General features: G+C 43.2%; 1 protein-coding gene across 1 annotated transcript in view; it reads right to left on the bottom strand.

The window, feature by feature from the left end:
• The window catches only part of FLVCR2 (feline leukemia virus subgroup C cellular receptor family member 2), a 59,775-nt gene extending 35,582 nt beyond the window's left edge, over positions 1-24,193 (bottom strand). The window contains exons 1-3 of the mRNA XM_015418364.1: positions 23,848-24,193; positions 8,776-8,917; positions 1,792-1,932 (exon numbers count right to left, since the gene is read on the bottom strand). Of these exons, the coding sequence (XP_015273850.1) occupies positions 1,792-1,932; positions 8,776-8,917; positions 23,848-24,135 (571 nt within the window). The 5' untranslated portion in view covers positions 24,136-24,193. The remainder of the gene's footprint in view (positions 1-1,791; positions 1,933-8,775; positions 8,918-23,847) is intronic.
• Positions 24,194-24,457: the final 264 nt, after the last annotated feature.

The raw sequence follows: 24,457 nt of genomic DNA, 5'->3' as shown, positions 1-24,457 counted from the left end.
CTTATCTCAAAAACAATATGAAGGCTCTCTTTAGAAAACTGTTTACTGCTGTTCCTCAAATGAGGTGATTAGTATAGCTGGATAGATCCCCCAAGGAACAAGAAAAATATCAATCATTTTCTCTCTTGGTTGGCAGGCAGGTAAAATTGAGAAGAGAAAGCTAAAATGGGAAGAACAAAGGATAGCAGTCTAACACCAAAGATGAAACTTGGGGCTTAGGAAGTTAAAATATACCAGTAGAACTGAGAAGCTACAAAAGAGAGAAGAGTCATAATGGAGGAGAAAGAGAATATAAACATTTATAAGTAAAACTAAGTTGTTTACGATGAAGCTAAGCAGTGGCAATAATAACAGAGAGAGATGAGGAAAAAAAGAGAAGAAACAAACGTGGGCAGTGGAATTCAAAATGCTGTTGCGATCATGTTCAGTGCATATATTCCATGTGCCACTATTATCTGAGACAGAGCAGGCAGTACAAGAGGTAGTGCTTTCTCTGTGATGGTTTTTCAATTTTTGAATACACACCCCAGCATTTTTTGGCAGACCCCCTCCCATCTGTGAAGTCTTCAAGAGTGTGTGTGTGTGTTTTATTGTAACCAGAATCTGGAAGAAGTTGGCAATCTGTCTTTTTTCTTTAAAAAAAAATACCAGTATATGAATTATAAGCAGCTATTGCTTTTTTTTTTTTTTTTGGTATTACTGTAGGGTTGCCAACTCGACTCACCTGTCGGAGCGGGGGAGCCTTGCCGGCGTCCGGGAGCTCTTCATGGACGCGCGCGTGCGCAAAGCGTGCACGCGCCGGCAGCACGTCACCAGAAGTGACGTACGACGTTGCTGACATTGGGGGCGTGGCCGAGCTCGTCGGGGGGAAAACCATATGGTTTTCTGGTGATGCAGCTTCGGGGGCGGGGTTCCCCCCGGGGCCCAATTCCGCTGCGGCGGAAATTGGGCCTTCGAAGCGGGGGCTTCCCCGCCCCCCGGGCCCATTTGGCAACCCTATATTACTGTTTTATCGTTTTTAGCATGCAGCAGTTTTATAACACAATTTAAATGCTACGTAACTGCTGTTAATGCTTTTTCGCTTCTGCTTTTTTAACTTCTTGCATCTTGAATGCCAATGTAAGCCACTGCACTGTTGTCTTCAAGCTGTCAACAGCCTAGAAACAGACTGGCTGACTAAACAGAGTAGCAAGAAGACGTTGCAGGCAAGACATAGGAAAACCAAGAACAGCACTGCAGTAATCATGCTTAGAAAAAAATAAGGAAGTGAATCAGTACTTTTTGTGCATCCTCAGAAAAAAAGGAATGTTTGAAATATTAATTGTCTGAACTGGCAAGATGTGTAGCTGTAGCTTGAATGAAAGGACAAAAAGAAAGAACAGAATCCCTCCTCTCCTATGGAAGCTTACTAGATGACCTTGGGCCAGTTACACACTCAATCTGGCCCACTTCATAGGGTTATTGTGAGGATAAAATGGAGGTGAGGAGAACAATGTAAGCCATCAACCATTAAAAACAACAACAACCTTAATGCAAACTAGGTTATTTGCTTTTTAAAAAATAACATCTAATTATATTTTTTAGTTTGGTCAGAATGTCTGTGTTATTGGTCAGAATGTCCAGAATTCAGGAATATGTTATAAAATCACTGGTTCTCTTTTAATCACTTAAAAGCAGACTTGAGTGTCATAGGGTGCTAAGGCAGTTAAAATGTGCTTATAAATAAAATGAATACATTAAGGAAGAATAGTCATTTTGAACTCTCACTCTGAAAAGAGAAGGGAACCTCACCATAACTGGCTACCAACAGCACAAAGTTGACATTGCAAAACAGACGCCTAATAGATCGCAGATAAGCATTCTCTTCAGATTCTGCTATGTGGATCAAGGCCTGGGCCCGACTTGGAGGGTACTGTGGCTTTTCCCGGAACACTGAAAACAAGCACAGAAGCAGAAGTCAGTAACACAGGAATACATGGCTGTATACGGCAATTAGGGCAACACAAGCAGAAAGCCCTGTGGAATAAATCTTCATTTGCACTCAAATTGTAAAAGTTCACAGTGCAAGTCTTCTCATCCACCGCATGGGTGCTGATTGCATAAGAAAATCTCTGGAATATAAAAATGTATAAGAAGAGAGTACACTAGTTATCAACCAAGTATTTCAAAACCAGGGAGGAACTCATTCCCTTGTGATCCGCCTACCTAGCCAATTCATCTGCTTTGGAATCCATATGGACCACAAAGGATCCTAAATCTGGGGAATGCTTCAAGTCACTTAAAGGCATTGGCCAAACCTCTGAGGCCTAAGGTAGCCAACCACCAGGTAGGGCCTTGAGCTCTCCCAGGGTTACACCTGATCTCCCAACTACATGGATCAGTTAGGGTTAGAGAAAATGGCAGCTTCAGAGGACATACTCTATGGCATTGCATTCCCACTAAGCTCCTTCCTCTCCCTAAACTCCTCCCTCCCCAGATACTGTCCCCAAATCTGCCAAGTATTAAAACAAACAGGAACAAGGAGGAATCACAGGCAAAAACAAGAATACCTCCCCAGAGACAAAAATACCAGTCATTAATGACTGAAACTACAGTCTAATTGAAATAAAGGATCGTAACAATCACATCTAAACAAACATGAATATTCTAAAGCATTACAAAGATTCCATGAGAAATTACAAGTATGGCCCCGGTCACACAGAAGGTTTTGGCCCGGGAGAGGGACGGATCGGCGACGCAGCAAACGGGTGCGATCTCACAGCAACATCTGGGAAGCGGCGCACACCCATCCCCGATCCATCCCTAAAGCCGGAAAACCCGCTGCAAAAAAGACCCACCTACAGAGGAGGACTTACCTGGAACACTGCATCAAGCGCGGCCATGGGATCGCCGACGTGCTCATCGTCCGGAGCAATCCAGGCTCCCGGCCAAACTGCGCATGCGCACACATGCGCAGTTCGGCTGCTGCGCTCTTCTTTCAGTTGTCCCCCCCCCCCGGCATCTGATCATGCCGGGGAGGCACTGCGTGGCAATCTATGTGATCCCGCCGCTGCGTGTCTCTTTTGGTGCGGCTTTCAAAAGCCGCACTTTGCCCGTGCTTCCCCCCCCCCGCTGTGTAGTTGAATAGAATGCTATCTAATGATCATGAGTTTTAAAGGGGATGCAATGAAGGTGACAATTAAGCCACCTCAGTCTATTATTCTCTTCTCTAAAACATAAGAAGGCACAATGAAGCATCAGAAATGCCGATTATATGAGCCGTTTCAGAACAAAACCTTTGTCAAGAGATATAGATATCTTCTTCCAAAAATAGTGAAATTCAAAGGTACAATGACCCAGGTGCAATGACCATAATAGGAATAGAGATGTAGCCCAGTAGCCTGAAGAAGTCTTAATCACAATGGAACACAATGTAAACGGCTCATATAATCGGCCGCATCCATGTTGAGTGAAGAGATAAACAACTGCAGTGGAATTTCTGACACCTTCACTGTTCCTTCTTACGTACCACCTTCATTGCGTCTCCTTTAAAACTCATGATCATTAGATGGTATTCAGCTTTACAGAGTTTGTACTTCATATTGTGTTAAATATACTTGTAATTTCCTGTGGCATCTTGTAATGCTTTAGAATATTCATGTTCATTTATATGTGATGGTTATGATCCTTTATTTCAATTAGACTGTAGTTTCATTCATTAATGACTGGTACTTTTTGTCTCTGGGGAGTTATTCTTGTTTTTTACCCAAATCTCCCAAGCCAGAGTTGGTGACCTTAGGCCTAGCTGTCGTTCTTCATAAAAAGAAAGCATTCCCTAGAATATGTCTGGCAGTCCTGAGCAGCCACACACCACCCAGGAAGAGTCCCTTGAAACAACCACAGGCCTGGTTCAAAAGTGGTATGAAATCACAGTTTCACTTATAGTTACTGCAATCATCTGAATGTAGATCTGTGAATGTGAGGATCATAAAAGGCTGGGGTGGGGATGTATGAACATTTTTCCATGTTCTCACCTTTGTTTTTGGCTACAATAACCAGGCAGAAGCCAACAGGTGCAACAAAAGCAGTATTTAATTCGCAGACCACTCTGATTACAGAGAAACCCTTTCAGCCAAAACATAACCACTTGCATGTCTCCCTCTCCCTGGCCTCCCCCTCCTGCCCCATGGCACACCTGTCAGCTGTGCTGCCATGGGGGTTGGGGAGTTCCTTCTGTGTCTTGTTAATCGCTATTGCATTCCTATCCCTGCTGTTTGCCCTTTGCTGAAACGCTTATCTCTACAGCAGGAGGAGGCTGTATTGTCTGGAAGTCTCCTATGTACCGTGAGAGACTCCTGGTTCCCAGCTTTAGCCACCTAACGGTTTCCTAACTTGTCCCACGCGTGGGAGGATATCTAATTAAAAGAAGAAGAAAAAAGAGAGATAGAGAAAAAGCTGGGAACCAGGAGTCTCTCACGGTACATAGGAGACTTCCAGACAATACAACCTCCTCCTGCACATCTGTAGAGATAAGCGTTTCAGCAAAGGGAGAACAGCAGGGATAGGAATGCAATAGCAATTAACAAGACACAGAAGGAACTCCCCAACCCCTTGGCAGCACAGCTGACAACACCTCTTTTATCTTTTTATCTACCAGCTCCACCCACAAGTTAAGACTGCCCTCTCTCCTGAAAGCCTTGCCCAAGCCTCCCAGAGGATGGGCTCATCTTCCCACCTTGCTAGCCTTGGCCTGCCTGATTGCCTGCCTGCTTGTTAGCTTTTCCCTGCTCTGGGACCTGGGTTAACCCTTTCTTTTGATAACACAGGCTCCCATCCCACCAGTGACTTCCCCTTTGGGGTTGCAGTGGTTTCCCTGCCAACCCTTTTTTTCCGAGGTTGGCTTGTCAGGCACCCTACTGCCACAGGACCACTCCACCAACTAGGATCTGGAGTTAGTTTATTGACCACCTAGTTGATTTTGTATGGTGTACAAATACAAACATTCTGGATTAATCCTGATTTGTTCCCTGGCATGGCCATCACTCCCATACAGTCCGAGAAACCACCTGGCTTTCTCTAGGCTAGGCAGGGCAGACCAGGGAGGGAATGATAGGCTGGAACTGGCTAACTATAGTTTAAATAGATTCAGGTGGGTTGCCATTGGTCTGAAGCAGCAGAACAAAGTTTGAGTCCAGTGGCACCTTTAAGACCAACAAAGCCTTATTCAAAGTATAAGCTTTGTTGGTCTTAAAGGCGCCGCTGGATTCAAACTTTGTTCCATAGTTAAAATAATTGTTGGTTTCACGTTAAGTCTGAACTAAGCCTTAAAGGTGATTGGCCTAAATAATGACAGATTACAGAATCCTGGTACTGGAGAAAAGTTGTTCATCTGCTGCTGCTGCTGCTGCTGCTGCTGCTGCTGACCCGCTTCAGAGCACTGACAATTTTAAGGTCAATGCAAGAACAACACAGTTGAAGAGGAAGAATCACAGAAAGGGGTTTTTTCCTGAAAGGAGATTTTTGAAGAATGGAGGCAAGCTACTGAGCAAGATACTTAGCCCCTGTTGAGGTTACTGGAGATTTTACAACTTTATCGAATAGCCGGGGGGGGGGGAGAAGGAGGAGGAGGTTTTATACCCTGCCCTTTACTACCCAAAGGAGTATCAGGGTGGTTTACAATATCCATCCCTTCCTCTCCCCACAACAGACACCCTTGTGAGGTAGGTGGGGCTGAGAAAGCTCTGAGAGAACTGAGACTGACCCAAGGTCACCCAGCTGGCTGCATGTGGAGGATTGGGGGATCAAACCCAGTTCGCCAGATTAGAGTCTGCCACTCTACACCAAGCTGGCTCTGATGGCTCCTTCCATGCTCCTCCCCTCATAGCCCTCCAAAGAAAGGGCTGAGACAGTTTAAAGGAACTGGCAAGTCCTGACTATCACACCCCTTAGGGCACTGGAGACTCAAATGCTCTCTCTTCTGACCCTCTTCCTCCAACTAATCAAAACTTGTGTCCTGAGAAGTTTCTGTCACTATCTGTCCTTTCCAGTCACCTTATGCACATGGCTGAGCAATACATACATCATTTTCTTCAGCATAGATCCTCTGTGACTCTATCGGATATGCGGCAGACATAAAATGCCACAGATTAGCATCATCCACCCAGTCATGTGTGGAGGCGGTCAGACATAACCCTGCTGTTATGCAATCAGCAGCGGGCCTTGGGACTGATCACGTGTAGCCTCTTTTTCAAAGCAAGCCTTGACTGTACATCAGCGTAGAAGAAATTACATTCGGTTAAGTCTAGCTTTGGTTACTTAGGGCAGCTACAGGCTGAACAGATTCCTGGCATTTTATTGTACCATACCTTCCTTTCCCACTTTGCACTGAGCAAAGTGCTAATAGCTACAGCAGTCCAAATCAATATAAAAGTATTATTGTGACAAACTATTCATATATATTTTATAGATTTATAATGTATGCAATGTCCCTCCCCCCCAGGAGCAATCATTTCATGCCTATTATAATTCTCTTAATTGTTTTTCCCTTTGGGCTTCCATTTAACGTTTTAGTTATACTACCTTATTTTCCTTTTCTTATTATATGTAATATAGTTTCATCTTTATTTGACTCTTGCATACTGTTGCATTCCATTAGTGGCAACCTGCGAATAAAGCTTTTTTAAAAAGTTTTTAGAAATTCTAGGTAGGGTTCCCTCTGAATTAACTATTTGAAACTTGGATTGAAGCAGAAGTGTGGTTAAGACTCGGCATGGTCAATGGCAGCCTGACACAAACATGTCTTTAGCCCTCAGTTATTCCTGTCAAAATAGAACACAAATAGTTCAAAGAAAGCCTCATCTCTACAGGACAGAGGGACAGAACTGTTACATGCTTTGAATATTCACCACTGTTTTGTTCTCAGGACTTTGAATAAATTTTGAGAGACCAATCCTAAGTAGGTCTCAGATTTCCATTTGTAGCATTACATATTCTTGCAGCTACAACTAAGGCACTAACTAGTTCTACATTGTCTGTTCCCACACAATTTCTAAGATAGCCTAACAATACCATTTTTGGGTCTCTTTAATATTCCATATCTTGTCATTTCTACGATCGTAGCTGAGACCTGTTCCCAAAAAGGAATTATTACTTTTAGATTTTGACAGCACTAGCAGTTTGCTGTGGCTAATCCATAATTAAAGGTGTTAAGCACCAGTGGGACTGCAGCTTGTAAAAACTCTCCTTAATGTACATATTAATCACATCCTTGTTAATGCTGCTCCAGATCCATTCCCATTAACCCAGCAGGATAGTAGTGGAAAGTGCCATCAAAATGCAGCCAATCTATGGCCACACATTGGGTTTTCAAGGCAAGAGACTAACAAGAGGTGGTTCGCCAATGCCTGCCTTTGCATTAGGGTTGCCAGGTCTGGGTTGGAAAATACCTGGAGATTTTGGGGGTGGATCCAGGAGGGTGGGGTTTGGGGAGGGGAAGGGCCTCAGCCTGGTACAATGCCACGGAGTCCACCCTTCAAAACAGCCATTTTCTCCAGGGGAGCTGATCACTGTCAGCTGGGGATCAGTTGTAAAAGTGGGAGATCCGCAGGCCCCACCTGGAGGCTGGGAACCCTACTTTGCATAGCAAACCTGGAATTCCTTGGTTATCTCCCATCCAAGTACTAACCAGAGCCAACCCTGCTTAGCTTCCAAATTCTGACAAGATTCAGCTAGCCTGGACCATCCAGACAGGGCCACACAGCAAAACAAGCTCTCCTATTTCTTTTCCACATCTGGCGTTATACTCCTGTCCCTTTTTTTGTAAATTATTTAAGGATCTATATAATTCCCTTATATATCCTTAACATACATTCTTCTCTATTACCAATTCAATTTCCATCGTATTCTGACTCAATACATTTCTATTTTATATCCCTTGAGAAATGGCTCTAAGTTCTAAGTGCTTGAATAATGGAGGACAATGTCCAACCATTTTCCCTACTGCCTCTTCAAACAAAGGGATTTGATCATTTTCAAAACAGTCCTAAATCTTTAGTAGCCTTTTTGATGCCAAAGCATGGGGTCACCAAACAATTCTGTCGTCAAGAACTGTTGAATAAATCACTGATGCCGATGGTGGCAATCCTGGGCTCAGGATTTCTTTAAATCTTTCCCAAGAAGAAGAAGAGAAGAGATTGGATTTATACCCCGCCTTTCACTACCCAAAGGTGTCTCAGAGCGGCTTACAAACTCCTTTCCCTTCCCCTCCCCACAACATTGTGAGGTAGGTGGGGCTGAGAGAGCTCTTGACAGAAAATGCTCTTTTTCAAGGACAACTCTTATCAGAACTACAGCTTGCCCAAGGTCGTCCAGCCAGGTGCAAGTGGAGGAGTGGGGAATCAAACCCGGTTCTCCCGGATTAGAGTCCGTGCACTTAACCACTACACCAAACTGGCTCTCCCAAGTTACAAGGGTAGCCTGAATAGTCACAGAGGCCTTTTTTCAACTTTCCCCACCTCTTACTGTGATACCATATGATGTCACTAAGGTTAACACCTATCTCTTCTATTGATTTCAAAACTTTTTATATTTGTATACATTAATTTTTATATTTTATGAGGCTATGGTCATTTTTTTCTTACTTATTTGTATTCTGGTCATGGACTGTAAATAAAGTAAAGTAAGTATAAACTCAGTTAAAAAAAATTCAAAACTTTATGTCATCTATACCATACCACTAAATCTATCAGCTTTTCTTGCTAAGTAATAGGTTTGAGCATTGTAAGTTTTTTTACTTACCAAAGATAACCAAGATGAAGAGTGCTGTTGCCACTGACGCAATCATAAAGAACATTATGCTGATGTGGTAGGCTAGCTTCTCCTTATCCTGCACATTGGGAACCAAAACTGGAGGTAGGAGGAACCCCACAGCAATGCCAAGCTAAACACAGAAAAACAACATTAGATGGCATTTATCATCCTCCATAAACATTTCCCTTTTAGTAGATAATGTAGAAGGAACCTGCTTTAATCTACCTCACCTCATAATTTAGCATAAGATATACAAATAACTTTGTAGAGTTGTCCCTTTTACTCAAGATAACAACATCATTAAATCCTATATGTGCACTGGGCTCCACAGTTATCCTACTTATTCCACCTTCTTCCAGGTTCCACAGTTTAAGTCTATGCAAAAATATACCCTGTTTCAGAAGTTCAGGCTGCAATCCTAAAAACACTTCCCCGGAATAAGCCCCATCAGAATTGACTGTTGAGTAGACCTACTTAGGACAGGATGAGGAAAGGTAGATATAGTCTGATCTTGTCAGATGATCTCAGAAGCTAAGTAGGGTTGGTACTTGGATGGGAGACCACCAAAGGAGACTTTGCAGAAGAAGGCAATGCCAAAACACCTCTGCTTAATCAGTTGCCTCGGAAGCCCTAGGGGGTCACTTGATGGCACTTTAAACACACACACACACACAGAATTCTACTTAGGACTGGTCTCTCAAAATACCAGAAACACACTAAACCAACTGACAGATTCACTGAGATAAGCATCTATTGTAGGAAGGATCAGTTGCTTTGAATTTTGTCCATAAATAATTTAAAATTACATTCATACCCACTCAATTTTGCAATGCCTACAGCACATCGCAGAAATGGTGATAAAATATCAACAACCGTAGCTTAAATGTGATTTGTCTTTTCATTCAAGGCTCTTCAGCTTCATGTTCTGGAAGATCTTTGTGTTCAAAATTAAGAGAACAAGGTGACCAGAAGTGCCATCCTAAGCAGAGTTATACCCTTCTAAGTACAATGACTTCAATCTATCTACCTATCTACCTACGTACCTATCTATCATCTATCTAAGGGTATAACTCTGTAAAGGGTTTTAGGCAAGAAAAAACAGCATCTATTCTCTCATATTTACCAATGCCCTCAATCTATGGTTATAAAGAACTGGATTAGTCGTGGCAGTGTAACCTTTATCTTGACCAAAGAACTGAGGCTCTGTGCTGATAGCCTGTGTCCATGTCACAGTGATACTGTTTTTCAGCTGCACAAGTTGTTTCATAATATCAGCAAAATAGGAGCACAACTGAGAATCCATAAACTGAAATATAGGATAGGCTGTAAAATATGAATGGAATTAATTAGGAATATATTCAGATGGGGAAAATTCAAATTCTGGAATTAACTTTGTGTCACATTTGATCTTTCAGGTATGGACTAATGTCCATACTGCAGCCAAGAATACCATCTAACCCAGAAATCATTAACTCCACAATGTTTGTCAAGAGTTCTTCATCAGCCAGACACTGTTCTGAAACTCTTCCTTATCTCACAAGTGAAGTGCTTTGGAGTTCACCATTATCATAATGGAACGCATGATTGAGAGGGTCTGAAAGGGAACCACTCTGTCTGCTAACATGGATCCACAATTGCACTACATTGGCTTAAAAGTTAAATTCCTGATGTTAGCATACAGACCAACGTCTAATCCACAGAAAGCTTCCTAGAACTTTATGTAGTACTCTCAAGATGAAAAGTTCTTCAAACAACTATTGTGTTAATCTTCAACAAAAAATCCTGTGAGTAGGTAACTATTGTCATTTTGTACACTGGGAACAGACTCAGATATTAGTACCTCGTCCAAAGATACCGAATATATTTCCAACCAAAGAAGGGATTTGAACTGGAATTGCTTCCTGGGAAACAGAACCAGTTTCCCCACTTGAGGCAGCCAGGAAATTGATGGGGTAGGGGTGTTGATTCTATAGGTAGATAAGCTCTTCTTACTCAGTAAAGACTGGCAGTATACTTATCTCTGAATCACACTCCACAAGAAATTAATAAGTGAGTAGCCGTGTTGGTCTGCAGTAGAAGGGCAACATTCAAGTCCATTAGCACGAGATTCAAATCCAGTAGCTGGTGGACTCGAATCTTCAAGAAGAAGAAGAAGAAGAGATTGGATTTATACCCCGCCCTTCACTTGGAGTCTCAGAGCGGCTTACAAACTCCTTTCCCTTCCCCTCCTCACAACAGACACCCTGTGAGGTGGGTGGGGCTGAGAGAACTCTGACACAAACTGCTCTTTCAGGAACAGCTGTGCCAGAGCTTGTGACTGACCCAAGGTCACATCAGCAGGTGCAAGTGGAGGAGTGGGGAATCACACCCGGTTCTCCCAGATTAGAATCCACACACTTAACCACTACACCAAACTGGCGTAGAAATTAACACTGGCACAGGATGGCCTATAGCTTTAAAAGGTAGCTAAAATGGAGCCTCCATATTCAGAGGCAGCCTTCCTCTGAAAAACGGGATGGCTTTGTCCTCCATGCCTGGGTTGTAAACCTTCTGAGGACATCTATTTACCACCTGGTTGGCCCCTGTGGAACCAGGATGCTGGATCACTGTTCTTCTTGTTCTTAAAGTCCTTCCAATCAATTTTCGCTAAGGTTTTCAGGGATGTGTTTATGTCTCTGTATACATATACAGATCCAATGAGTTAAAAGTTAGATGAGATGGAAACAGCATAGCAACAAATTACAGGTATTATATCTAATCTGATAAGCAGTCCGCTGCTCACAGAACAGAATTCTACACATCCCACAAAAGCTTCAGGAGTTACCATATTTAAAAGACAGACAGTTCCCAGGCTCCTCCATTTTCTTGGTTTGGCTTCTTATTCTTTTTCACATGCCCATCACTTCTGTAGCAACAAACTGATGGAACCCTTAGGATTGCATCACTGATACATGCTTGGCGCAGCAGATGCCAGTGTCATGTAATTTCTGAAATGCATCTTTAGAATTACTGGAGTACTGTGAATTCATGCCACTATAAGTAAAGGCAGACCAGGATAAAGTCAAACAGCATTCAAGAGGCACCTTTAAGATTAACCAGTTTATTCAAGCATCAGCTTTCATGAGTCTGACCTCCCTTCTTCAAATGCAGACTGGTACACCATCAGCTAAAGCAGAAACATCCTTGTTTACATCCTACCTCTCTGTCTTCCATCTGACACAGTTACACGTAAAGGCAATCCACACCCCAATTTCATGTATGTGGATAGAAAAACATCTAATAATTTAATGCTGCTCACTTCCCCAAGCAGTACGATGCTCCAGAGCAGTTACTTCGATGGCATTTAGTGGACTGTGTACTTGCAAATACACTAGTGGAGCAAACTGCACATAGGTACATTGACAGGCCAGGGTAGTCCCACAGCAACTACAGTCTCCAAATGCAAAAGCAGCATCCAGGAAACTCCAACAATCTCAAGTCCAATCAGAAAAAGATCTCCAGCAGCTGGATGAAGCATATTCCAGGAGCCTGGAATAGCCACTGCACTTCGGAGTCTATCCAATGATCTATTGTGCACTGCATCAGGTCCCAGAGTCTAACCAAAAAGGGGGAGAGGGGAATTCTGGGTCCAGAAGAACAATACTGCAAGCAGATTAAATCAACAATTGTGGCACCCTGCAACCTGACAGTCCACAGGCATTAACCTGGCAGCTGGTCTGTTTACAGCAAACCCTGGATATTACGCTAGAAGAAGAAGAGGAAGAAGAGATTGGATTTATACCCCGCCCTTCACTACCCAAAGATGTCTCAGAGCGGCTTACAAACTGCTCTTTCAGGAACAGATGTGCCAGAGCTTGTTACTGACCCAAGGTCACATCAGCAGGTGCAAGTGGAGGAGTGGGGGATCAAACCTGGTTCTCCCAGATTAGAGTCCGCACACTTAACCACTACACCAAACTGGCTCTCTTTTGTCCCAGAAGTTTGGGTGCCTGAATATAGCAGATCCAAGCAAATCTGAAGTTTAAATATCCCCCCTACTATCTCTTCTGTTGACAAGTTCTTGACCTTCAGACACAAGCACTTGGGTGTGTTTAGCAGTGCATTCACCACTAGATAAAGGCAACCCAGTCAAAACCCTGCAGTATTATGACGAGGAAACCTGCACTTGCACCCAGTTCACAGACGGCCTCTGCCTTTACTGACTTTTGCTGGCAGGACAGCAAACCATTTCAACATTTCAAGACACAGGGTATTTGCATCAGTAGTTTGGATTGAGATGCTTACGAACATTGTTAGATTATGACTTTAAAAAAACACAGAAGATAGGAACCTAAAAACACCATCTCATCAGTATTGGTTTAGCATTCAGTTTACAGACACAAGAAATACAAAGCCTGGTGTTAGCACCACTTCTGAACACAGCCAAAGGTCTCCCAGCCTAGCAACCATTTTACTGTTCAGTTGTGACTCCAAAAGCAATAGCCATGTAGTTGTGTGTTTTTTTGGGGGGGGATTTTGCTATAATTCAAATGAGTCTGAAATGTCTGTTCAAGGGAACCTGTTCAAGGGAACCTTCAGATTTTTACAAAACCAGCACAAAGCCAACATACCATCTCTCTGTGCAAGATGTGCATATAAACTTGCCTGGTGCCTTGCAAACCTTTGCTACATTTCCTGAGAACATGTTTCATTTTTTACTTAAACGTAAATGTATGTGTTATTCCAGCTGCTTTATTTTTGCAGGTTATCTAGTGTAACACACTCAATCCTAACCATCCCCATGTTTGCTGTGTGTGTATTATCTTTACAATTTGTAGGCTCAACATCTATTTGTAACAAGTCTTCTAGCTATGAAGGTGTGGTGCATTCCACATCTCCTCCCAGTTTCTGTGCTCCCTTGAGAATACTTCGTGGCCTGCTGACCTTTACAAATCTGCAATTACTTTAAAAAGTGGTTCTGCTGACAGCAAATGTTTTAGGGAACATTTTTTTGCGGGGGTCAAAGATTGCTGGTATGTTTCCAGTGTTCCCAGTTTCAGTGAAGACATCAGTTTGCATACTAAGAAATGAAGCTGGGGATTTGATGGAGCTGTGAAAAAACGATACACAAGCATTTATGGAGGATGATCACCACACCCAGGTATGAAGTCCTAGATAATTTACTCTTTCACTTTTCAGGGATACAAAGGCATCACAATCCCCATGCTTGACTTCATCTTCATCTGGACAAATATTCCATACTCCCCATTGCATTTAAAAAAACAACAACAATACAACCAGTGTTGTGAGTACAGCTTTGTAAGAAAACAACCAATGGAATGGAGAGAATGGGTTTTCCCAGAGCAGAAAAGCTAGTTATCAATTACTTGATCCACATTACTTAAATACAGTAAGAGGTCGCTGTGGAGGGAAGGTGGCATGTTACCCCAGTCTCATCAGATCTTGGAAGCTAAGCCAGGTCAGTCCTGATTAGTACTTTACTTTATTTTATTAAGCAGACAGGGCCAAGTTCCCAGCTGCTTTTTAAACTGACCAGGGGTCATTTTGTAGAAAAAGAGGTGCAGGAGCTCATTAGCATAACTCATTAGCATAACTTATTTGCATACACCACACCCCCTGACATCACCGGAAGTGTGTCAGAAGGCAACACTGGACTGTTTTGGATTGCTAGCTATTGGAGGGGGGACATGCAGATCTGTCCTCGCAGAGGAGGGAGAGCTTGCACCTGAATAAAACTTAGTATTAAAGGTGCTGCTCGACTGTTTTGGACCAGGGGGATGGGGCACTGCAACTTACCTGGCTGCTTCTTGCTCTGACTGAGGGCTGCTGGGAGCATGTGCCCACCCCCTGGGCTCTTTACTGCTGGAGCTCCACTCCTCTGTGCTCCTGCAAGAAATGACCCCTGATACTGACCATCCTGATTAATACTTGGATGGGAGACCTCCAAAGAAGCCTGCAGAGGAAGCCAATGGCAAACCACCTCTACGTCTCACTTGCCTTGAAGGCCCCTTGCTGGGGTCTCCATAAATCGGCTGCAACTTAATGGCATTTTACACACATAAAAGAGGTCACTGTAGAATTAGAAAGCCAAAACTAGATATTGAAAAGCAGTACACTCCAGATGGAACCTGGTGTCATCCTTCTTCAGCTCCAGCTCCTACATTATTCTTAACAATAACTGTTAACAAAATGCATATCTTAGGAATGGCAGATATCTGCCTGATTCTTTCCTGATAGCCGTTTCATTACAGAAACTGCCCTGAAGAGAGAAGATGCAAAGTCTACAGTATTTGCAAGATTTCCCCCCTCATATGTACACCACTGACGGCCAAACCAATCAAGTGTAAGTATCTCCCTAGCCAGGATGGCTCCTCACAAGGCACACAAACAGATTTGCTAGTCTTCAACTTCACCACATGCACATATTATTCAGTGCTTTCTAAATGCCTAAACTAATCACTCTGGATCAGTAAGTTAAGCCTCATTTTAAAACAGCTGTCTTTAACAAGGTTGATATTTAGCCCCTATAAATTCAGCATCTGAAATAATTATGCACAGAAATGCACAAAGAATTACCTGTTCAGAGGGGAAAGCAATATTCTGCAGGGAAAATGGTGAAAACCTCCCAGACCAAGTTCTGACCCTGTAACAACTCATGGTGACAAGCCAAAATGATATCTTTATCCTGAAGCCATTTTTACCCCATTTTTACTCCTAAGACTCTTTTGTATTCCTAATGACAATCATGTGGATGAAGAAACTCAATAATGGAACAGGAAAGCTCCAAGTGTGACGAAAGCACTATTGCCACACAAGCAAACACTGCCTAGCTTAAAGGGACCTGGAAAAGCTAAGCAAGAAGAGAACACTGTAAGTGGAAGTGAAAGAAGCATACTAACCAATGCTCTGACATGGATTAACATATGGGACTTCACAGTATCTATTCAACTAAACTTTACAAATATGCTTCTTCCCTGAAACTGATTGCTACTCAAAAACTTGCTGACATTAACTCTGAAGATATTATTCAACTAAAATAAAGATGAAAACAGAAACACCGTCTAATCACCATTAAGTGGAATGATACAAGACGCAAGAGTATAAGCCATAGTTCCCCCACACACATCGCTCTCCACTACAAGGTCTCAGTTACGTAAATGCAATAACAGCAACAAAACCCCTCAAAAACTGAAATTCTGTGAAATTTTGATGACACTACAGAAGAACAGTGCTTATTCTGCAACCAAACTGGAGCAGGTTGGAACTCTTTGTATGTGTGGGTTACAGAGACTGGATGTGCTGCTGTACAAGCACAATCCCCAAAACAAGCCCAGTGCAGATAGCTTTAAAGTAAGACCTTACAGTTGCTTTTTAGAAACTGGTATGTAGGCAGGAGCTATTTATGTCTTGCTGTTGTGCTCAACTGCTCCTCAGACTCTGGTGTCTGGTTTTACCAATGTAGCTATTTCTGAGTCCAACACACCCTTGCAGTTTGGCCCTTAGAACTTCTCAGCATCCGGCAGAGATCAAAGTCCAGACTGCAATGATTACGGAGTGTCTCCTGTAATTAGAATATTCCAGTTCATTCAACCACACGGAAACCAGAAGGAGAAACCGTTAGTGGGGAACTGTGAGTAACCCATGAGGCAAACCCAAGTCCTTCAGTTTCATGTCACAGTCTTGCCTGCTCTTAAGAGAAATCATATGCAGGTGCATACAGCTGACAATGCACCCTGGCAAGCTCTCTGTTTCCCAAACACTCCTATTCCATCTCATTGTCCTAATTTCCCCCCATCTTGCCTTGCCCTTCCACACTTATCTATGGGAAAGGAGGAAAAAATCAGGTTTTGCAGGAATTCCATCTTCCACTCACAATTCATTGTGCAGCACTGGCAAATTAATGCTAGACACCCAGACCTGACCAGTCCCTGCTCCTCTCTCTAAGACCAGCATGAGCCAACAACTTGTCACCTAAGCATTAGGATGATAAGGTCTGCCACCACAAGCTGACTCCTTTCAACCAGCTTTCCCTCTCTTTATCAAGATGCCAAAGCAACTCCTGCCTGAACTCAGAACCCTTTATCGTGAAAATACAGAGTTGGTAGTTATGTTGGTACACAGGAAAATCCAAAAACAAACTACAATTAATACCTTTTATCAAGACCAACTAAAGCAAAGGTGTCGAACTCATTTGTTACAAGGGCCGGATGTGACATAAATGTCACTTTGTTGGGCCAGCCCATGTGCACCATAAAACATAATGCCAGGTACCAGAGATACAAACTGTAAGGACAGCAGCTCGTAAGCTCCAAGTTGGTGTATCCTCACTGCAAGGCCTCATGGGCTGGGAGGAGGGTACAAAGGAGAACCCATATGGGTGGACTGGATAGCCAGAGGTGCAGCACTAAACAGACGCTCCTACGCTGCTTGACGGCTGCAGACAAGGTTGTTCTGCCATGTTGAAGCCACAATCACAGTGGCTCTGCCCACTCTCCCCTGAGCAGTCTCCTTTTCCCTCCCTTACACTAGTTGTTTGTGGGCTGCATAACAGCCCTGGATGGGCCAGATCTGGCCCCCGGGCCTTATGTCTGACACCCCTGAACTAAAGTAACACAACACACTGTTCAAGCTTTCAAGAATTCTTCATCAGACTGGATATTCAATAAAACAAAGGAGAGGGAGAGGAATATTTGGAGAAGTATTGCACAAGGTGTTGTGTTATTTTGGCTGGTCTTAACAAAAGGTATTACGTGGAGCTTGTTTCTGGATCCAACATGAATAAGAATTAGAATGATCTGTAGCTTTCAGGAAGTCAGTATCTCAAAGATGACCAATGGGGTTGCCAGCACCTGGTTGGGAAATTCTGGGAGATTTCGGGGGTGGAGCCTGGGGAGAGCAGGGTTTGAGGAGGTGAGGGGCCTCAGCGGGATATAAGGTCATAGAGCAGCCATTTTATCCAGGGGAACTCCAGCCTGAAGATAAATTGTAATTTTAGGAGCTCTCCAGCTCCCACCTGGAGACTGGCAACCCTGTCTGTGAGGAATCACAGAAAGAGGAGAGGCAATATTAAACTTCCACCCACCCCCAAGGGCTTGAAGAATGCCCCTCCTCCCACTTTAACTCACTCAACTGCTACCAACATTCCATGCATATCCATTCCTAACCAGGGAGTTGGGGAGGGGTCATTTCTTTTTCTTTTGGTTAATTTACACAGATCATATTTTTCTGCATACTAGAGAAAGCCCTAGGTATGCAGAAACTCTTGTATTGCCTGCTCTTCATAGTGCTGTCTTTATGACAAACACACAGCCATTAAACATAACTATTCGATTATAGAACAAAGTTTGAGTCCAGTGGCACATAAGAGAAGCCAATGTTGGATCAGGCCAATGGCCCATCTAGTCCAACACTCTGTCACACAGTGGCCAAAAATACCAGGTGCCATCAGGAGGTCCACCAGTGGGGCCAGGACACTAGAAGCCCCTTAAGACCAAAAAGTTTAATTCTGGATATAAGCTTTCATGTGCATGCACACTTTCATCATGAAAGCTTATACTCAGAATTAAACTTTGTTGGCCTTAAAGGTGCCACCGGACTCAAACTTTGTTCTATTGCTTCAGACCAACATAGCTACCCACCTGAATCTATTAAGTTATGGTCAGTGGTTGTTAAGGGTAGAGTTTGTTTGTTTATAACCCACATTACTTATTGAGACCTAAGGCAGATTATACAATATAAAACAAATCAAATCAAATAAAATCAAAATCTAATAAACAGTGTAATTGGATACAGAATATAGAACAAAGCTGCACAGCAAAACCTAGCAAAACCTAGTTTCCAATTTACACTTAAAACTCCTAATCTGTGGATAAAGTAAGTATTCTCGGTGCCAGCCACCAAAGCTTCTGTATCCTTGGCAAGTGAGTATGCTTTTATATAGGGCTTTGCTTTTATCCCTAGCAACCAATCACCTTTGTTTTAATGCATTCCAAAGGCCATACAGAAATTCAACATATTTCTACAGCCACTGGAAAGGAACCCATTTGTTTTAGCAAAGCCTTCCCCGCAACTTGTCAGTGGCAACCCTTGGTTGTGTTATCCATATAATCTCCCTTTGTGACTAGGCCCACTATTCTTTCTTGGAAAATACTACTGCCCAACCCTCATCCCAGCTCAGTTCAGTCAAGCTAGCCCTACCCTAAGGCAGATCCAAATACACATCTAGGTCTATTAGTTTATATATATATGCCAACTCTTCAGGAACCTACCCAAGGCAGCTCACAAAATAAAAAATAACCAAAAAATTAAAAGATATGAATTAAAATCCAGCATTTAAAAGTCCCAGCCCAGCACAGGAACACAGATAATAAGAACAGACCACAGAAAGCTTAGAACAAACGTTTCTAGGCTACTACAGTATTTTAAAAAATCAACCCCTTAATTAAAAGCCTGGGTGAATAAACATTTCGGCCTGGTGCTGAAAAGAAATCAATATAGGCACCAGGCCAATGGCATTCCACAAGTGAAGTGAGACAACTGAAAAAGCCCAGTCTCTGGTTCCACCTGCCTTGCCTCTAAAGGGATGGGGGGCAAAGAGCAGGAGTTGTGAGGCAGATCTTAACTGGAAAGCTGGACAATATAGCAGGAGGTGGTCCTTCAAGTACCCTGGCCCAAGCTATTTAGGCCCTTAAAGGTAAGAACCAGCACTTTTAATTGTGCCCCAAAACAAATGGGCAGCCAATGCAGATCTTTCACCACTGGGGGTGATCACGATCCCCGTATTCCACTCCTGAAAATAGCCTGGCTAATGTGCCCAAGTGACATCATACATTCATATGTAGGCACATTTTCATTAGTACAGTGCACAGCCACATATCAAAACACATGATGTTTATTCATTTAGATATTTATACCCCACTTTTCTCCCTAAGGGAAACCCAAAGAAGCTTTCAATATTGATCTCCTCTCCTCCATTTATCCTCATAATAAACAACCCTCTGAAGTAGGTTAGGCTAAGAGAGACAGAGATAGATAAGCCCAAGGTTGCCCAGAGAAGTTCCACAGCAGAGTGGGGATTTGAACTCAGTTCTCTCATATCACAGTCTGATGTACTAACCTCTAGACCATGCTGGCTCTCTAACAAAGAAAAAAAAAGTTTTGTATCTACTGTAGACCTTTGCTGGTTTCTTCCTTCAGTGAAAGATTTTGCATCCATTTTTTATCCTTTCCTTTCTCCAAGAAGCTTGGGGTCGCGTACACTGTTCCACCATTGTCCTTACAACAATCTCATACATTAAGTTAGACTGAAGAAGACTGACAGGCCCCAAGTCACTCACTGAGCTTCATGGCAGAGCAGGGATTTGAACCAGGACCTCCCAGTTCTTAGGGTACCACTCTGACCAAAACACCACTCTGCATCTACTTAGAAGCGATGCAAAAAAATCATTTGAGGCAACCCTCTAATTCAAGATATACATGCTGGGTCATAAAAACTAACCTGAAATAAACTAGCCAGGAACTCATACAAGCCAGAGAACTATAATATCAGATGAAATGTTCTACCCACATACTGACAACTCAGCTGGAGGGAAGAACTGTAAATACAGATCTGCTGTAACATTGGTGCTCTGATGATGCTCAGCAGAAACATGCCCACAGTATGGCACCAACCACATCAAAGCTTTCATTAAAGGGACGCTGCCCAGACTTTTATTACCTAAGAAATACTTACTGCTCTCACTTAAGTAAAGTCCACTTAAGCCTTCCAATTGCCATCCAGTACCCATTAAGGGTAACCCAGTAACCTATTCCCTTTCATTTCATGTCCAGGTATTGCATTCTGGCCCTTAAGGTTGAGATACTTAACTCGAGGGTGTGAGGGATCGAAAGACTCCCAAGGATCCCCTTTGCAACACAATATCAAACAAGTTTCAAGGAAGCATGCTCTTGGACTTAATCCCTATTTAAACAAATTAAGAAGCAAAAGTGGGAAATAGCCAATACTGGGCAAATAAGCTATTTGACCTGCCTTTAGAATAAGTGTTTGCAAATATCTTTCTAGCATCCATTGAGAATGCTTAACAGTGAAGCCTGAAAATGAAAATTCTTCATCTAATGAGGTCAGGTCTTACAGCAAGAGACTCCAAGCACACCTCACTCCCAAAATGGTCACCATATAGAGATGCTCATGTCACACATACAGTTCCCACAGACCACATGCTCCCCATATGCATTGGTCTATCCATCCACACAGCTGTAGGATCCATCCACAGCTGTAGGATCAACTCAGGTAGAACTTCCCACCATTGTTTTTGGCATCTACTGAGGGGGGGAAAGAGATCAGCCTTTTACATGGTACACAAGTAATACCTTTTAATAATAATATTATTATTACATGGATTTGGGGGGTTGGGGGGTTATTTTACTTTTTTACCAACATGGCTGTAAACAATTTCTTTGTTTTAAGAAACTTTCCAAAATTTCAATTTTTCTCAAAAGATCAGTCCCCCACCATCTATGAGAAAATCTTTTCCATGGCTCCAAAATTTCTGGAAAATTTTCAGCTCTACCTAGAAACAAATTCGATGGAGGAACTCGTCAGCCGGATGCAACTTCCAAATCACCTTCAGTGAATCTTGCAGTTATGTACCTTTTTTCTAGGAAAAGCCACTTAATATACACCAATGGCTCTTACAATAGCTCTTTCTTAGGTACAAGTAACCAATTTCACTTCATGAGAGCACTGCACTTGACTTCCCTCCAGTGTTCAGAGCCTCATGGTCTTTACAGTTGCCTTCATTCAGCAAGTGTTTGCTCTTCTTGGGCCCCGGTCACACAGGAGGATTTGCCCCACAAGAGGGACGGATCGGGGGCGCATCAAGCGGACGCGATCACACCGCAACATCTGGGAAGCGGCGCACACCTGTCCCCAATCTGTCCCTTCAGCCCACAAACGTGCATCAAAAAGGTAGTAGCAACAGAGCACTACCTTCCAGATGATGCACGGCAATGGAAGGCGTCTGGTCGGGGAAGCGCTGGTAGCCTGTCACAGCCAGCACCGTTCTCCATCCCACGCATACGCACAACCACGCTACTACCGGTTTGCTGCACAACAGTGTGATCGGCTGCCAGAGCAGGGAGCACGGAGCCGCGGGGGCATGTCGGATCGCGCTCCCATGGTTCTTTTTGCTCCGCTCTAATTTGCCTCTCTTCGGCAGAGGATCATCCTGCTTGTGTGACCGGGACCTTGGTACTTCGATTTGCTACAGTCATCATTGCGCATTCAACACCTGAAAAGTCAGGACCTGAGAAAAGCCCTGAAACTAAAATTACATTCTCATTTGACAACAACAGCACTACACGCCTACACACTGAGCTCTATATTTCAGAATACTGACACTAAGCTGTATATTTCAGAAATAAGCAACTGCAAGCCGCTCAGCTACAGCAACCCCACACTTATGTTCGGGAAAGTCTGATCACTGAGCATTCCCTGAAAGCTCTGAAGAACTATGAGCAGGACAAAAAAATAGATTTTATTTCAGTCCACAACCATCAGCTCAGAAATCTCTGCAAAATGCTGATGCTAAGAAGGAAAATAATAATAACAACAACAGCAACAAATGCCCAGTACAGAGCAGCTAGATAGTCTAGTGCAATAGCTGGAAAGCAGCATGTTTGGTAAGGTGGGGGTGAAATCCCAACTTTCACAGTGACGTTTTTCACACACAAGGTTTCCTAGAATGTTATTATAACCTCCACCCTGGCCATCCACGGCAAAGAACCTTTGCTCCAAAGACAAGTTATAGATTATTGTGTCTTTCACTACCTAATAGACACTGCCATACTTGCATAAAAACAAGCCTCACAGATGTTAGTGTCAAATTTGTGTGGGAATTCCTTTTAATCCAGTACAACAGAGTTCAGGGAGTACCTAAAAGTGGAACAGAATCCATGAAACGCTTTCGCTACCTGTGTAAACAATGAACCATGGCAATTGTACTTTGATGTACACGTATATTTCCCCTGCCCAGCAAGCTATCACTGCTGCTTTCTCTGATAGGGATGCTGACCTCAGAGCAGAAATACAGAGTTCAGACACCCTGTCAAGATCATGACAATGATTTGGCTGCATAGAGAACATATACAACTTTATTCAGTGTTTGTGTCACTGAGTAGGACAGCCAGAAAAGTAGCACAAACTATAACCCAACATACCTGCTTTGAGCCTATTGGCTTCAGAATCCAGTTACTTCCTTCACCTCCCAAAGCACAGTAAGATGAAAGAACAAAGTAAGTGTACAATACGCCTAACCCAATACTTCACCCACTCCTGAGCATGAAGCCAAAATAATATCCACATTTAAACAAAACTTTTCAAACTAGCGCAAGTTCAGGAACAAGAGATCTTACAAAATACAGAAAGCTTCCATAACAGTATGTATACAGCCTTTCCATACCAGAGTTGCAGTTAGTGTGTATTCTGCACCTTAAAACTTCCTTTTGCCCCTTTTGCTCCATGGCCTTATTTCTTCTCCACAGCCCTCATCCCTTCATCCTAAATTTAATAATATCACACCCATCTCCCTGAATCACTTTCCCTGTTCCTTTTCGTCCTCTCCCTCACATGCAAAACACCGCACATTGCAGGTAAAAAGATACCCTTTATCCTATAAATGTACAGAGGCATCTGCACAGATGGCCATTCTTTTTTAAACATACACCCCATTTCCGGAGCACATTACCAACTAACAGGTTCCAAGTGTGTTGTTTCCCTAGCATGGTGCCAATCCCTAGGTGCGCTCCAATGTTTCTGTTGTGCCCACTCCACAAACATCACTCTTCTACCATATCAGGGCTTTGTATTACTGTGAGATTACTACCACCTTGGTGTTTTCTTACTAAATTGCTCACACTGCTGATTTTTTGCTTTTCTGGAGACCATGCAGTTATCCTGCCCCCCACAATACTTACAATTCCCTCTTAGTCCGAGCTCTTTTGTATCTATCCTAATCTATAAATCAGAACAGACATTCTTTATCTAAGTATTCTGCTACCTACCTGGTTGCCAAAGACAGCAATCGAACATGCACTGGAGACCTCACGGGATCCAAACCAGACAGAAGCAATGCGGGAGGGCATGCCCAGGATGAAAACTTGGGCCAAAGAGCAGATGACTTGGCCCACAACAGTGACTGGGAAGAGGTGGGGCTGCATACTGCCTACCTTCACCCAGGCCCCCAGGCAGTTAAGAGCCGAGCCAGCCAAGGCAATGAGGCGCAGACCCTTCTTGTCAAGGAGCCATGCGACAGGGAAAAGGAAGGGGATGTAGATGAGCATGTAGCACATTGAGAGCCAGTCAATAGCAAAAGGAGACACGTCATAAAAATAAGCAAAGATGAGATTGATGCTGCCATACTGAATCCACTGGAAGGAATTGCAGAAGGAATAGGAGCTAAAGAGGAATACAATTACCCAGCGGCGCCAAGTCAGGCGCACCTCTGGGTCTGATCCTAGGACAGCTCCATTGGGTGTCTCTGGATCCAGAATTTTTGGCTGGACTTCCTGCAGTAGCTCAGGCTCGTCTTGGTACCCCATTCCTTTCTCCCCTACTTCTAGACCCCCACTCACCATGGCTTCTAAAAGGAAGGGGTCGCCCACTCTAGGTCCT

This window comes from Gekko japonicus, unplaced genomic scaffold (genome assembly GCF_001447785.1).
Source record: "Gekko japonicus isolate JY-2015 unplaced genomic scaffold, Gekko_japonicus_V1.1 scaffold3, whole genome shotgun sequence".
Classification (NCBI taxonomy): domain Eukaryota; kingdom Metazoa; phylum Chordata; class Lepidosauria; order Squamata; family Gekkonidae; genus Gekko; species Gekko japonicus.
This window is presented reverse-complemented; position numbering and strand designations above follow the sequence as displayed.